At 36.8% G+C, this 14,208-nt stretch overlaps 5 protein-coding genes across 5 annotated transcripts; 2 read left to right on the top strand and 3 right to left on the bottom strand.

Annotated features, from left to right (window-relative positions):
• Positions 1–118: 118 nt before the first annotated feature.
• On the bottom strand, positions 119–1,546 carry LOC108048453. Its single transcript, XM_017129166.2, has 3 exons — positions 1,172–1,546; positions 847–1,121; positions 119–782 (listed from the first exon to the last, which is right to left on the bottom strand). The coding sequence occupies exons 1-3, from the start codon at positions 1,524–1,526 to the stop codon at positions 129–131; spliced, it is 1,284 nt and encodes a 427-aa protein (XP_016984655.1). The 5' UTR covers positions 1,527–1,546; the 3' UTR covers positions 119–128.
• Positions 1,547–2,053: 507 nt separating this feature from the next.
• Positions 2,054–3,983, bottom strand: LOC108048311. The gene is made up of 3 exons (XM_017128905.1): positions 3,718–3,983; positions 3,101–3,239; positions 2,054–3,049 (listed from the first exon to the last, which is right to left on the bottom strand). The coding sequence occupies exons 1-3, from the start codon at positions 3,868–3,870 to the stop codon at positions 2,169–2,171; spliced, it is 1,173 nt and encodes a 390-aa protein (XP_016984394.1). The 5' UTR covers positions 3,871–3,983; the 3' UTR covers positions 2,054–2,168.
• Positions 3,984–4,495: 512 nt separating this feature from the next.
• On the bottom strand, positions 4,496–6,643 carry LOC108048138 (sodium channel protein Nach). Its single transcript, XM_017128669.1, has 7 exons — positions 6,481–6,643; positions 6,287–6,413; positions 5,674–5,958; positions 5,523–5,610; positions 5,245–5,330; positions 4,705–5,186; positions 4,496–4,647 (listed from the first exon to the last, which is right to left on the bottom strand). The coding sequence occupies exons 1-7, from the start codon at positions 6,641–6,643 to the stop codon at positions 4,496–4,498; spliced, it is 1,383 nt and encodes a 460-aa protein (XP_016984158.1).
• A 1,017-nt stretch (positions 6,644–7,660) lies between these two features.
• On the top strand, positions 7,661–9,107 carry LOC108048228. The gene has a single exon (XM_017128785.2). The coding sequence runs from the start codon at positions 7,687–7,689 to the stop codon at positions 8,959–8,961; it is 1,275 nt and encodes a 424-aa protein (XP_016984274.2). The 5' UTR covers positions 7,661–7,686; the 3' UTR covers positions 8,962–9,107.
• Positions 9,108–13,338: 4,231 nt separating this feature from the next.
• LOC108038491 lies at positions 13,339–14,151 on the top strand. The gene is made up of 2 exons (XM_017115307.2): positions 13,339–13,829; positions 14,050–14,151. The coding sequence occupies exons 1-2, from the start codon at positions 13,647–13,649 to the stop codon at positions 14,140–14,142; spliced, it is 276 nt and encodes a 91-aa protein (XP_016970796.1). The 5' UTR covers positions 13,339–13,646; the 3' UTR covers positions 14,143–14,151.
• The last annotated feature ends 57 nt before the right edge of the window (positions 14,152–14,208 follow it).

Below are 14,208 nucleotides of genomic sequence, written 5' to 3'. Positions count from 1 at the left end.
CAGTGAGAGAAGAATAGAGGTGGGTAAACAGAAAACACAGTCCAAACTGATAGGATTCCGAGTGTTACCAGGGGAGCAGCAAATGATAATGGAAATAAAATGATAATGGGTGCGACAAAGTCGTTTAATCAGTTTAGTTTATGATATGTCAGGGCCAGCAAATCCCCTACACATTCGTACATGTAATCAGCGAATTCTGTGTGATCTTTCATCAATCGGAGAACATTCTCTGTGCGATCTACATTGCAGAACCGATGAAACTCCTCGGGGCGGTTATCCTTAAGCCTTTTTAGATAATTATCTGGCAGATGGAGTATGGTGGCTGCTATGCAGTTGTAGGTCTCTCCAAATAAAGCAAAGTCCTCAAGAGATTGCTCAAAATCCTGTTTGCTCAGTTGCTCTTCTTTGGGATCAATACCCATTTCTCGGAGTTCCTCAGCCAACGCATTGTAATAAGTTTGGATGAGATTATTGATCATCTTTTTACGACTTTTGGGTTTTAGATTTAGATAGCTGACCAAGTGAAAGTCCATAGCAGGTGGCGCATATCGGCAGAGTTGGAAGTCCACTAGCACGGATCTTTTCTCTTGAGGTTGCTCCTGGTGATAAAAAACATTTGCACCCCAGGCATCGCGATGAACAAATACATTCCTATGGATTGCTGAAGGATTAACCATGTAGTAGACCCTGTCCAAACATCTTGGTAGTTCCTTGGCTATAAACTCCTGGGCTTGGGCATTATCCAAGACATCCGGATGAGTGGCAGCCACTGCCAAGACAGCCTGAATGCGGTATAAGTTAAACTATGAGATTTAAAAGACAAATCCTTATAATGTTCCTACTTACCCTTAAACCCGTAGTATACCATTCAACATCCGGATCCACAGAGACTTCCTTTAGCCACTCTCTCAATTCCACACCTATGGTTTTTCCCTGCTGCTTTTCGTAGGCAATACTACTCGCATGCAAGGTGGCCAAGGATTTTAAAATAGGAGTTAATTGATTCTCACTGAGGAAACGAGTTCCTGAAGGCAAGCCCACATAACCCATATCCTCCACATTTTGCATTACAAACAGATCGTTGCGGGTGAAATAGCACTTTGCACACCACACATGGAGAGCTATTATGTCAAACATTAATTTAAGCCAAACTAGAAAAATATATACTTACAAAACTTCCTAAGCTCGTTCAGCAACCGTTCATACAGCTTTATTTCCTTTTTAATAATGCCCATTTTCTCCATATAGAATTCCATGTTTGCATTTTGGAAAATAACCGACTTGACAAACAATCGAGAAGTTTGCACATCTTTCTGATCATCCAACTGATAACGGAGATACAAGTGGAAGTATTCTCCTAAGAAACCTACATGTTCAGTGGCCGGCACTACATTAAAATTTACTAAGACACTCTTCTTTTTCTCATCGGCCAATAAATTAACTAAAATCTGTTTACACTCTTCTAAAGTAAACAATTCCGAGCGATTTTGTCGCGTTAGAACAGGGTTATAGCCGTCTTTACTCATTTTTAAATATCACAGTTGAACTGCTCGACTGTTTGATTGGAACTGCTTTCATTTTCTTTGACTTTAAAAATGAAACTGAGAAGATTTACCCTTAAATATTGAGGTATACCTGACTTAAGAAAAACAATTTTTAAAAAAATGCAAAAAAGATTTTAGATATATATGATGTAATATATATTTTCCTAATACATTTTTCTGTAATACCTATGAATTATATGGTGTCACAGAAATCAGTAAGTATGCAGAAAAAAATAGTTCGTCATCTTTTGAAATTAATCCATCGTATTTCCGTACTCAAAATATATTGTTGCATACTTTTACACGCCTTCATTAGTGATTTCAAAAACCTTTTTTTTTTGTTTTTTTATATTTATTTCCGCCGGAATCGTTCAATGCCATTTGAACATAACCGGACGTATGAGGACATATATACATATATAGTAGATATTATACTATTTAAACATTTCAAAAATCTAGTGATTTTACTCACATTTTATTTCTTAAATTCAAACAACAGGGTGTTAAAGTTTCGATCATAAGCTTTTATTTGGTTTAGCTTTATTTACCATGAGTTCTTATCGCCAGTGAGCCGGTCTCTCACGGCACACTTCCTTATCGGCAGTATCGGGAAACGAGATTCCCTCACATGCTTGCCCTGGCCAAGGCCATTTCCATGACATCCACACAGCATTCCTCCATGTAGGTCCTGAACTCGTGGTTCGTTTTCATGTAGGAGAGTATCACGTTGCTCCGATCCACATACTTGAAATCATTCGTCACAAACTCGGTGGGAACTTTTACGACCGTAGCAGCGACCGCTCTGTAAACAACTCCAAATAACCGGAATTCTTCAAACGATTCAAGCAGCTCCGATTTGGCGATCACTAACTCTTTCAGGCCAAAATCTGATAGATTCTGTATTAAATGTTTGTGGTACAAATCAATGCATTTCATCTCCATTTTCTTGCGATCCCTTGAACCCAAATTCATGTAGAGACTGAAGCTCAAATCTAATGCTGGGGGAGTGTAGCGGCAGGTCTGAAAATCAATCAACAACGCGGGTCCAGTTTTTTCGGGAGGAAAGAAAATATTACCCGCCCAAAGGTCGCGATGGCAGAGTACATTTCTATACTTTTTCGAAGGAGCCACCTGCTCATAGATTTCCCCCAGTATGCTCAAAAGTTCGTTATCTATAAAAGCTAGTTCCCTATTTCCCTGATATTGAGGAAGACTTCGAGTTGCAGCCAGGACAGCGGAGAGTCCTGTGGTGAACCAGGCTATTTCCGAGGCTACAGTGATCTCCTGCAAATGATCCCCATAGGTTTGACCTATATTGGTTTTCGTCTGAAGTTCGTAAATCAAGCTAGCAGCATGAAAGGAGGCCACTGATTTGATTAATTGTTGCATGTGACCCTCATTGAGTTCTGTGGACCCAGCTGCCTTGAAACCCTTCAGTTTAATGTCCTCCAGGACCATTAAATCATTTCGAGTGTATACACAATCAGCGCTCCATTTTATCTTGGCTATGAATGGAGTTTTATATTAATTAATTTTTTTTTGTATATTTTACTTACAAAATGTTTGCATTTTTCTTAGGAGTGTGTCGTAAAGCCAGGCCTCTTTTTGGAAAATTTCCTCCTTAGCCAATTCAGCACTTTGCTGCGGCATAGCTTTTACAAAGAGTTTAATATCTCTAACGACTTCGTCTTCCTCCTAAAAGTAGGGCACCGAATAACAAGTATAAGGTTTACGTCATGTAGTGAAAAGCGTAAAATAATTCCTACATGGATTTTACAATGGTTATCTTTTGATTTCGCCAATTAATCAGGGAATGTGATTCGCCAATCAATTGGTGCCAATAATATGACTATTACGTTAGTCAAACAATCGATAAGAAATTGATAAGAAATATATTTATAAGTTTTTGTTTATAAAACAACTTTTGTGTTTATAAACCAGGAAAAAACAAATAAAGACAAGAAACTACTATTGGGCCAGAAATATTTTTTTTAATACTTTGCCTTAAAAAATTATAAATTGTCTTGTAAATAGTCTGTCCAAAAAGACACTTATCTGTTACTTTCATTTATGATAAACACACTTTTCTATTCTTCATGTTTTTATAGAGACCAACATTGAATCTTAAGGCCATCATTATGATACTACTTTGTAAAGTAAAGATGGTACTTACATAGCAATAGCTTATAGTGAGTACATAGTAATCCCCCAGATAGCCGATCGCACTGAGATCCCTAACGACAGTATAGTCCATTAGTTTGGATTTCCCGGCACTATTTTGTGCATTTTTCAATATTTTCTCGCACTCACGGCGGGAAAGCATCATGTTGCGTATACGTAAGGTGCGGCGTATTACGTATACGTTCGATCTCACTCTCCCTCTCTTTATTTTCTAGAAAACAGACTAGGCTGAGACAACTTTTCCGACACTTTCCACTGCACCAGTTGGTCGACCACAACTGAGCAAAAATAGAATTTCGCTCAGTTTTTATTTTCTCACGATGTGATCTTTAAAATGAACAGCTGTTAGCATATAACTGTAGTAGTAAAACAAATTTACATATCTAAGCGATAAGATTTAGGCAAGGGCGAGATTAGAACATTACAAAGGGAGTAATAAGGAAACAATCTTGCATTCATTGTTCACTAAGAAAAAAAGTCTTTGCTATTATATTTATTTTAAAATCTTCATCGTTTTTTCAAATGAACACTATTAAAAGATATAATATATTTTCGCATAATTTTTTATTTATTTAATAAGTCAAAAAATTTTTAATGAATGGGTAGATATGTAATTCCGTTCAAGTGATAAAAACCTTTCATTTATATTTGAGATTATTTTTATTAGCCGCCGCGAAAATTTTAGCTTTCCTCAGAAAATATTCTCTTTATGATAGTTTAATGATAAAAATAGAGAGTATTGGTATAATCAAGCAATATCAAAAAATAACTCAATGAAATCTCTTAGGCAAAATAATACGCCTTAGGCTACGTTTCTCGTGCATAAATGTTGTATAAGGACGAATGGTGATATAGTAAAAAATCTCCACAAAGCTGAGAAGACTGGCGCCTACAAACAAACCAGTAGTGCCACCGATTGACACTAAAAGATAAGAAGATGTAATTTATTTTAATATTATTATTCTGCGATTTAACTCACCAACCAAATCCAATTTGCCGCGCACCAAATTCCTTTTGTACCGCTCCGTGGGTAATTCGATGAGGCCAACTTCGATCCTAGAGACGGGATTCTGATCCCCAACTAGATTGTCCTTGCTATCGTAGACCGTCGTGATATCCACCTCCGTGCAGGAGGGCAGACAATCGCAGACCAGACCCTTTCGACCGCGACGCTTCGACCATTCGGCGATGATCACCGAGAGGTCCTCGTAATTGCGATTGAGGCACTCCAGACCATCCATGTTGCACAGCTGCCAGTCGGGGGAGTTGGGGGACAGGTGACTGGAGCAGTTGCACAACTCCATCTGCCGATCCTTGCGACACTGGACCGTGCAGGCACTATAGCTATAGAAGTTGTGCACACTCAGGATGTTCTCATCGGCGAATCGGCAATTCCTCTGATGTACACTCGTCTGTCGGATCTCCTCATCGTTTTCAATGTCACGCTTAGAGATATAACGTCTGAAATATTAAAATGTAAACCATTATTAAATATTTATACACATTATAATTAACTTACACAAAGGATATATAGGGTCCCACCACTAGAAAATCGGTTTTAGGGGTGACCAATGTGGGAACCTCCTCAGTGCCGAGAATGAAGACCTTTTAATAAGTATAATTTATAATACTACATTATAATTAAGTTAATGAGAGCTTTTACAAAAAAATAAAGCACACTTTTGGGTTCACATATAATTAATCTGCTTAAAGTTTGTGTTTTTTTTTCTTATATTTTGATTCAGTAAATTTGACTTTGTTATAAAATATTAGTGTTTTAAATTTTTATAAATTTACCGTAGCCTCAGTGTGCAATTCCATTTTCAGGGCACCCGGTCCACTAGAACGATTCGATAGCATATTCAACTTGGGGCTTTTGGGTTTCCTATTACGGGAAATACAATTATAAAAACCTATTTAAATTATTTATTTTATTTTTAAGGCACACCCAGCTTGCAGGGAATTAAGGGCATAGCAAATTCCCAGCTCAGTTTCCATGCGATGAAAGTACTTGCAGCACTCAAATGGTTTGTTATTCCAGACGCAATTGCTAATTGAGTCCACACAACTACTTCTAACTAGTTCTGCGTAATACGAGAAATTGGAGTAAAAACATGAGGCAGTTACGTCCTTGCCACTGCATTCATGGACTGTATGGTAGGACTCTCCGCGAAAGTAAGCTATCTCGCTAAGCACCTCCTCCAAAGTGAAGTCGTGATCTGAGCCCCATAGTCTGAAAATAAGTTTTATTCGTAATAACTATCCTATTAATAACATCGAAGTGTATTTCCTGGTCAATAAAATTTTAGAAGACAAATTGTGGCACATGAATCCATTAATCTGTTTTTAAAGTTCTTAAATAATTAACGAAAAAAAAAAGTTCTAAAATTTAATTAACGCCCTATTTTCCGGATCAATTTCAAAATCTGTGCACTGGAATTTATTATAAAAGAATACATTAATATACTAAAACAAATTAAACTTTAACAGTGTAATCAGTTGGTATATTAGTTTTAATATCTCTTTGAGCATACATTTCCGAAATTTTAGATATCACTTACTGTTCAGCCACCTCCTGTATACGATCCATATTTTTTGATTCGCAGACTATAATGGCTGGAAAGTTGGTGTTCCAATCACGATACGAACTCTCCACCACAAAGCTGATGGCATTGTTCTCAAAGGCACCTGAAAGGTAACACGCGGTGAGATCAGAAGCCGTATCACTATCTATATTATCACTCAGGTCACTCACTCAACGAGGCTTTGATAAGCAACCAGGAGGCGTACCAAGAGACCACCAGGCAAATGACCCAAAATATGCGCTCTATCCAACTGGCATCCTTGTCCACAATAAACCTGGCTCCATGCAAAGTGGAGTTCTTCAGATACTCCTCTATAATTCGGCTGAATCTCATTTGCGTTGTGGTCACTTTGAGGTCCACTCTGTGACTAATTTATTTTGCTACTGCAACTGAAACTATTATCCCTCATTAATGACCAAAATTGGTTATCAATCTCGTCGAAATTGGTCAGCTGTTGATTTTCCCAGACTTCTAACACGCAAGTGTCCGGGTATTAAAACAACATTTACCAAGGGATTAATTTAAGGTGGAAATGATCCTGTTTACCTTTCACAAATAAGGTCTCAAGTCACAATTTATTTGATAAGCTCACCACATTAGCTTTAAAGTTATATCACCTATAAATCCTAGCAATTAGTTGCCAACTGGGAAGTGCGAGCGGCTTGCGTAAAAAGAATTATCTCTTTCGTTAGTTTAACATTAAGGTAATAGATAAGAGAGTAGCCAAGCTCAAAAAATTGGGGAGTATTTGGCAGATTGAAATGTTTATAGAGAAACTTTTACTAATTGTCTAAAAATAGTTTTATAGTAGTTTAGTTTGTCGAAAATAAAAACAAAATAGATATTCTATTCTAAATATGTATGTGGAAATGAGTTTTGATACATATATGCACATATCTTTTTGGAGGACCTTAAACGTTTTAAATATCTAAAAAATATTTTGTTTAATTTATTCAAATTGTAACTTTGCAGACAGTTTTTATTAAATAGTATAATTTATTTAAATTATTTATTTATTTATTTAAATTTTTTTTTAAATTACCCCTAAACTATATTCCATTATTATGTTTATTTGAATAGCAAATTTAAAAATTTCGTGAATTTCTTTTCGCTTTCATCAGATGAACACCTGATTTTCCACACCCACAAAAGCTGACCCCCAATTTTTTGATCCACAGTCTAGGCCAAAAGCAAATAAGCCACCTGAGATTTCGGCTAACCCTTTATAAGTGGCTATATTCCCCGTTGGCTTGCATACACATTTGTATCTGCTGACTTTATCTCGGCACAATTTACAGCAGTCTGGAGAGAATGTCGCATATGTGGGATATAAAAGGTTAATGCCGCCATGAGAACTCCAAACAGTTGATTCGAAGATGGCAACCGCACTAGAACTAAGTCCCACCGAAATTCGCGGCCTTTGCCAGCGTTATTTGCATCAGGATGTTCCCAATTCGGATACGGGATTTGATATAGTCAGTTATCAGTTGAGACCCACATCGGATGCACCGGCTGGATATTTGGGTAGCCACTTTTACCTACAGGTCACTCTGCAGCTACACAATCCCGAGGAAATCAAACAGCTGACCTTCTTTTCGAAGGCGGCTCCCGAAGGTAATGCCTCGCGGATGGAATATTTGGAGAATTTCGGGGTGTTCCAGAAGGAAATCGCTGTCTATCAGAACGTACTACCCGATCTACACAAGGCCTGCGCCGAAGTTGCCCCCAAGTGCTATTATGCGGATAAGAATCTGCTGGTTTTCGAGAATCTTGCCGATCAGGGATATCGAATGGGTGCCGGTCGCGATGGTTTGCTAACCTACGAACAGCTCCATTGTTGCCTGAAAACATTGGCCGCCCTGCATGCTGGTTCCATTATTCAAGAGCAGAGAACGGGTCGAAAACTAACAGAATCGCAACCAAAATCGGTAGTGGAGAATGCCTATCCCACTGATGTAACACCAGATCATCTGAGAGTGGTGAACTTTAACAATGCCTGCCAGGTGATCAAGGAGTTCATCAAACTGATCCCCAAATATCAATCGAACTTGGACTATATATTGGAGAACTTCACTGAAAGGATGTCCTACATTTTCGAGGCTGTCAAGACCTCAGAGGTGTATCAGAATACCATACTCCATGGCGATTTGTGGGCCAATAATATTATGTTCCAATATGGCAAATATGGGGAGAGTCCTCTGCAGTGTCGCCTTGTGGACTTCCAGTTGGCCAGATATGCCCCACCTGCTCTCGATGTCCTGACCGTACTCACTATACCCACATCGAAGGCATTTAGGGATGCCCATCTGAGTGAACTTTTAGCGGAATATTACCGCTTTATGACAGAGTTCCTGAAGCGAGCTGATTTGGATATAGCTCGTTTCTTACCCGAGCAGAGTTTCTATGAATCCGTGGAGGAATACCGGAGTATTGGCTTGATTGAAAGCTGTTTGTTCTGCCATTTGGTGATCCTTCCACCTTCGTGCACCCAGAAATTGACCAGCTCCGCGGATGGCTTCAGTGACTTCTTTAGTAACAAACGCATTGAGATTTGTCTGGAGGCCTTCAACACAGATGAATTGTACAGGAATCGCTTGGTGGATATGATCCAAGACTTTGTGGATAATTTTGTGTTGAAAGAGAAGAAGTAAATAAGTCATATTACAAATAATATTTTTATTTTCTGTTTGAAGAAGGCCGAAACCATTGTACATAATAATATTAAAGAAAATGTAAATAAAAACTAAAGGAATGTAATATAAAATTTAAAATGTATGTAGGTATTAAAAACATTTTTGTTTGATTTAACCAAAATGACCTCTTTTTATTTACTTTGCCTAGTTTTTTCTACCAAGCACAGTATACTTTTTTTTAGTATGAAAATTATTCATTTTCGAAATTTAATTATAGGCCTAAAAAATAGAGAAGCGAATCCCTCAACCTCAGCTTTACTTAGCTTTTGTCGCATGCTTCGTTGAGTTTTCGTTTTCATTTTTGTTAAGCCTCTCTTTTTCAGTTTTCAAAACTTTCAAGTTGTGTCCAAAACCTGCCAACCGATGGAATCATTGGCTCTGGCCAGTCTCTGTCTGTTGGTTAACTTAAACTTAAATTCAGTTGCCAGTTGGCCGCGTTCAAATCAACAACATTTAGCGGCTCTTTAAAAATCCGATCGGTGTTGTCGATCCTTATTAATAAAAAAAACTTAAGCTGTTTTTGCCCATATTTTAATCGAGTTTAAAAAAATTTTACAAAATGTGAGTTAATTTTATTGTGTTGGATTATTTTCAGATTTTAAAAATCTATTTTGCGCAGAAATTTTTATTAATTATTGGTGGCCAGTTTTTATTATTATGTGATTTCACAGTGTAACAGAAAATAAACTCTTTTGAAAATTAATAAGTGCCAAAATTAATTCGATTAAACTTAGTTTGTAAAATTTAAAAATATATATAATATATTGTTGGTTAATAATCACAAGATATTCAATTACAAACTTATTATATTTAAAATATAACAGCACAATAAATAAGATGAATTTAATTTAACTAATTGCTAGAAAATGGTTAAATGTATAATGTATTATTATATATTTTAAATTTTATTAATAAACCTTAAATTTGTGTTAAAGTAAAAAGAAGAGTGATAAATGCTATTTTGCATCATTTTTGGAAAGAAATGTAACCCAAAACTATTGCACAATCTTTAAGCATAAACAAAGCTGCGATTCCCTAGCATTATTTACAAATTCGATGCGGTTGCCACCCAAAGAGCCAAGAAAAACTGTGACAAAAACTATTCGTACCACAACAAAAAAATGAAAAAGAAAAACCATAAACAACTTGACCTATCACAAGAGCAACAGCAACTACAACAATACAGTAAAGTCGGCAACATTGACTGACAAGCATAAAATCTACAAAAAATATTCAACGACGGGTGTACTCAACACATAATTTAGTTTAACGGTCACGTTTTTTTAACAAATGCTCAAAAATGCTCAAGAAAAAAGCGTTGCTAAAAACCAAACTGAATTCATGAAAACCAGCCACAATAAACCTTAAAAAAATAATATCAATAATGCAATGACCACAAAAAACTGTTACGATTGTCATGCCGTGTAGTATTTTTAATTAACCTACGTTAAGGCCCAAAACAAATGCCAAATGCTTCACCCACTTACGCCATTTGGCTAATAAATATGATACACAATAACCGCACATTAATATTGACCACAAACGTTGAAAAGGGGCGTGACAATTGCGAGTGGGTGTGTTGGGGGCGGAAAGAGGTGTAACCTTTTAGTAGTACGTGATAAAAAAAGCTGACACAGTTTTTCAGTAGCGGTTATTATGAAATTGATAATTGGGCATTATTGATTACCAATATAATTTCCAGTAAATTTTACAATTATAAAATTTAGTAGTAAAACATCGAGGATAAAAGTATTTAATTTTTTGGAAAACTCTTAAGCATTTAGTTTTTAGGCAATATGTAAGCATAATTAGTGTAACTGAATATAAGTATGATATAGTTTTATATCAAAGAAGTTGATATTTTATTTTATCGTTTTGTTTGAAAAACATTTTTAAATAATAGTCAAATGTATAATTAATTCATTGCAATTTTTACAAAGCTTTATTTTTGAGATTTGTTAATAAAAATATCATAAAAATTGGATAAAATTAACAGCATGAAAATGAGATAAGAAGATTTTAATGTCAAAACCCTAGTAAGTTTTACCAACAAATGCTTAAAACAATTTAAATGGCCATATTGCAAAACGCTCTCGAAATATTACAGAGAATAACATGTAATACAAGACTTTTAATTAAAAACTTCATGGGGAAATGAAATGTACATAAAACAAGGGAAACACCATCCTCGACGACGGCAACCTTGAAGCGGTTTAAAAAGTTCACACTTTCGAAAATTAACGATCACTTGCTTCACTTGCCGGCAAAACTTGTAATGAGCGTTAAGTGCGAATAGGGTTTTTATCATCTCTGCTACTTTTCGGCTCCGGTTTCATATCCAAGGTTCCTGTGACCTTTCACCCAATAACGGTAGCGATTCAACCTAGTTTTTTGATCCCACTCAATCGAGAAAAATGTTACAGATGTGTGAGCATATTTCCTCATTGTATGCAAAATAGTATAAACAAATTTGTGGACGTCGTAGCATAACAATCATACACAATACGTCAATCTTTGTCAATTAACCACATGACCCAAATTGGGAATGATGGAATGGAATGGAATGGAGCGACGTACTATATGTTTATATATATATGGCTGTGAAAAAGCGAAAACTGCAGCGACGCGACGTTGACGCCAATTGGATTCCATTGACCTAATCAGACCCAACAACAAGACTCGTAGTTGCAGATCGTAAGTAAGTAGCCGTCGTCCCAGCAACAATTGCCTGGCCTGGTATACAAAATAAGCATGAAAACCTGAAAATGCCAACACATTTTTGACTGGGAAGGCTGCGGTCTTTTCGCATGCGCAAAACGCCAGAATTGCATAAGATGGCCGGTAAAACGGCTTGGATAGCAACCAAAGGCGAAATGCAGCCAACAAGTCATGGGACATCATTTGGGTGTGATCGCGGGGGGAAGCCCCTTATCCCAAAGTGGGTGGGTCATTGAACTGAATTATACCGGGTACAAATCAAGGGAAGAAGTTTTTTCTCTAAAAATGTTGATCCATTTTTTTCTAAATACAAGATCTTTAAATAAAAAATGTTAACACTAATTTAATCAATAATCATTTTAAACGGCGATCCTACCACAAATAATCAATAAATAAAACATTTCCACTTTTTAAACTAATAACTATTGAGTTTTGTATAAAAATTTATAAGATCGTTAGCTTAAACTGTAATAATTGAATTATTGTTAGTCTGCATACAATTTATTTCCCCAACCTAATCACAATTTGTAATATTTTTTTATACATAAACAAACAATTTTACAGTCCTGGAAAATATTTCTATCCAAATATGGAAAATTATAGAGTTATGAGAGAACTAATAATATTTTTCAAATTAATGCTTTTCTACAGTTAAAATCGTAGATAAGATTGATGCACTTTTAAAAATCATAAAAATCTTAAGGATACACTGAATTTCAGTTAGTTTTTATCCCGATATCGAAGTTGCATCATTAAATTTTCCCCTTCCCTCCTTGACTGAATAAAAATCTCATTATCAAGCCCGGCTTTGGCGATCTTTTCGCCTTATAAAATGCCATGAACCATCGGCAAACCATGAGTTTGCAGGTTGACCGAAGGGCGGTATGGCAAACTCGCAGTCAGACTGCGAAAGCGCAAGTGCCGCAAGTGGCAATATCAAGTCCAAAACTTACATCACCGGCCAGAAACAAGCGGCAAGTGGTCGTCACTGCCGGTTATCCAATTAAAAGCAAAGATCAGGGATCTTTTTGCAGCCAAAGTGGGCCGCACAAAGCAGCAGACGCATGACGCTGGAAAATATATATGCAGCGGAGTTTTTCTCCTCGCAGCACGCGACATCTAGGAAATGGAAGTCACATGACAACCGAGTTTTACCACGGCAGACAAATAGAAACTCCTAGGAGTCAGTGTTGCCGAAAAATATCCTAAAAAAATATACAACGTTAGGAACTAAAATATTTATTTAGGGCACTTCAATTATACAAGGTTAAAGAAGGCATAAAGAATAAGACTTTTATATAAAATCAGAAATTAAAAAAAGTGTCCAAGATTTTTTAGACGTCTGGGTTATATAAAAATTTACAATTTAAGGATTTAAAATACTTATTTAGGGCTCTTCAACTATAGAAGGTTTAATACGGTTTAGCAATTAAAACTTGTATATAAAACCGGACATTAAAAAGGGGTTTCCAAGATTTGTTAATATTACAACCACCTCAAACTGACCCAATTTGTTGTTTTAATCCAGAATACTTATTAAATTCATCTTGAATTCACCTGAAGTAAGTTCTTTTTATGGAAGTTTGACTGTCAGATATTAATCCCAATGGCCAGCACTGTCTCCATGTGGAAGCCCAGTCAGCTGACTTGGCCAACAAGTTGTCCCGGGCTCCCGAGAGTGAAAAGCGGTCATTTAGGCGTGGACTGGATGCGGGGTTGGGGGATGCGTGTGTGTGCGTGACAGGCGGAAACTTGTAATATTATATGCACACCACAATTATGTAATGATCATCATGATAATACCTTAAGCCGAGCAAGTGGTATCTGTCAGTCAGCCGAATTCAACGAGGCGTGTTCATCTTCTCCTCTGTCATTCAAGGTGCCTCCTGCCCGGTCGTTTCATATGGTCAGCGTTCATTGTGGTAATGGTGGCTCTTTCCATAACAATCGAAGCCAGACCTCAAAGGAATCTGGCGCACATTGCGGTGGTGGAGAACGCCGCCTGGGAAAAGACCCTTCCCCAGCAGTTCCAGAACCCCTTCTATAATACTCCAAGGGTGAGGGATGCCCTGGCCAGATCCAGTTGGTTTGGCCCCGGCGAGGAGGTGGTGAGTTTCATAACTTTATTTATACTTATATAGTGTGAAGTTAGTTTGCACCTTATCTGGATTACATGTCGTATGAGTAATTTTACACAAAAATGAAGTGCTACATGTACAAATACATAAAATAACCCCATCAAAACGAATATTTAAATTAAAACAAACCCATCTACTAGTTTAATTACCCTTTTTGAATACCCCTTAAAAATTCATTATTTTCCTCTAGGTTTATGATCGCCAGGCTGAGAAAATTCCACGCATGGAAATCTACAATGTGCTGTCCCATGCCGGTTTGATACCACGCCGGCGTTTCCTTTAAATTAACTAATATTTCCCTATCATTTATCTACTGTAAACATTATGAAAATAAAAGTCAAAGTCATTA

This window comes from Drosophila rhopaloa, unplaced genomic scaffold (assembly GCF_018152115.1).
Source record: "Drosophila rhopaloa isolate 14029-0021.01 unplaced genomic scaffold, ASM1815211v1 contig_2, whole genome shotgun sequence".
In the NCBI taxonomy this organism is placed as follows: Eukaryota; Metazoa; Arthropoda; class Insecta; order Diptera; family Drosophilidae; genus Drosophila; species Drosophila rhopaloa.
Note: the sequence above shows the minus strand (reverse complement) of the source record. Positions and strands in the feature narration are given on the sequence as shown.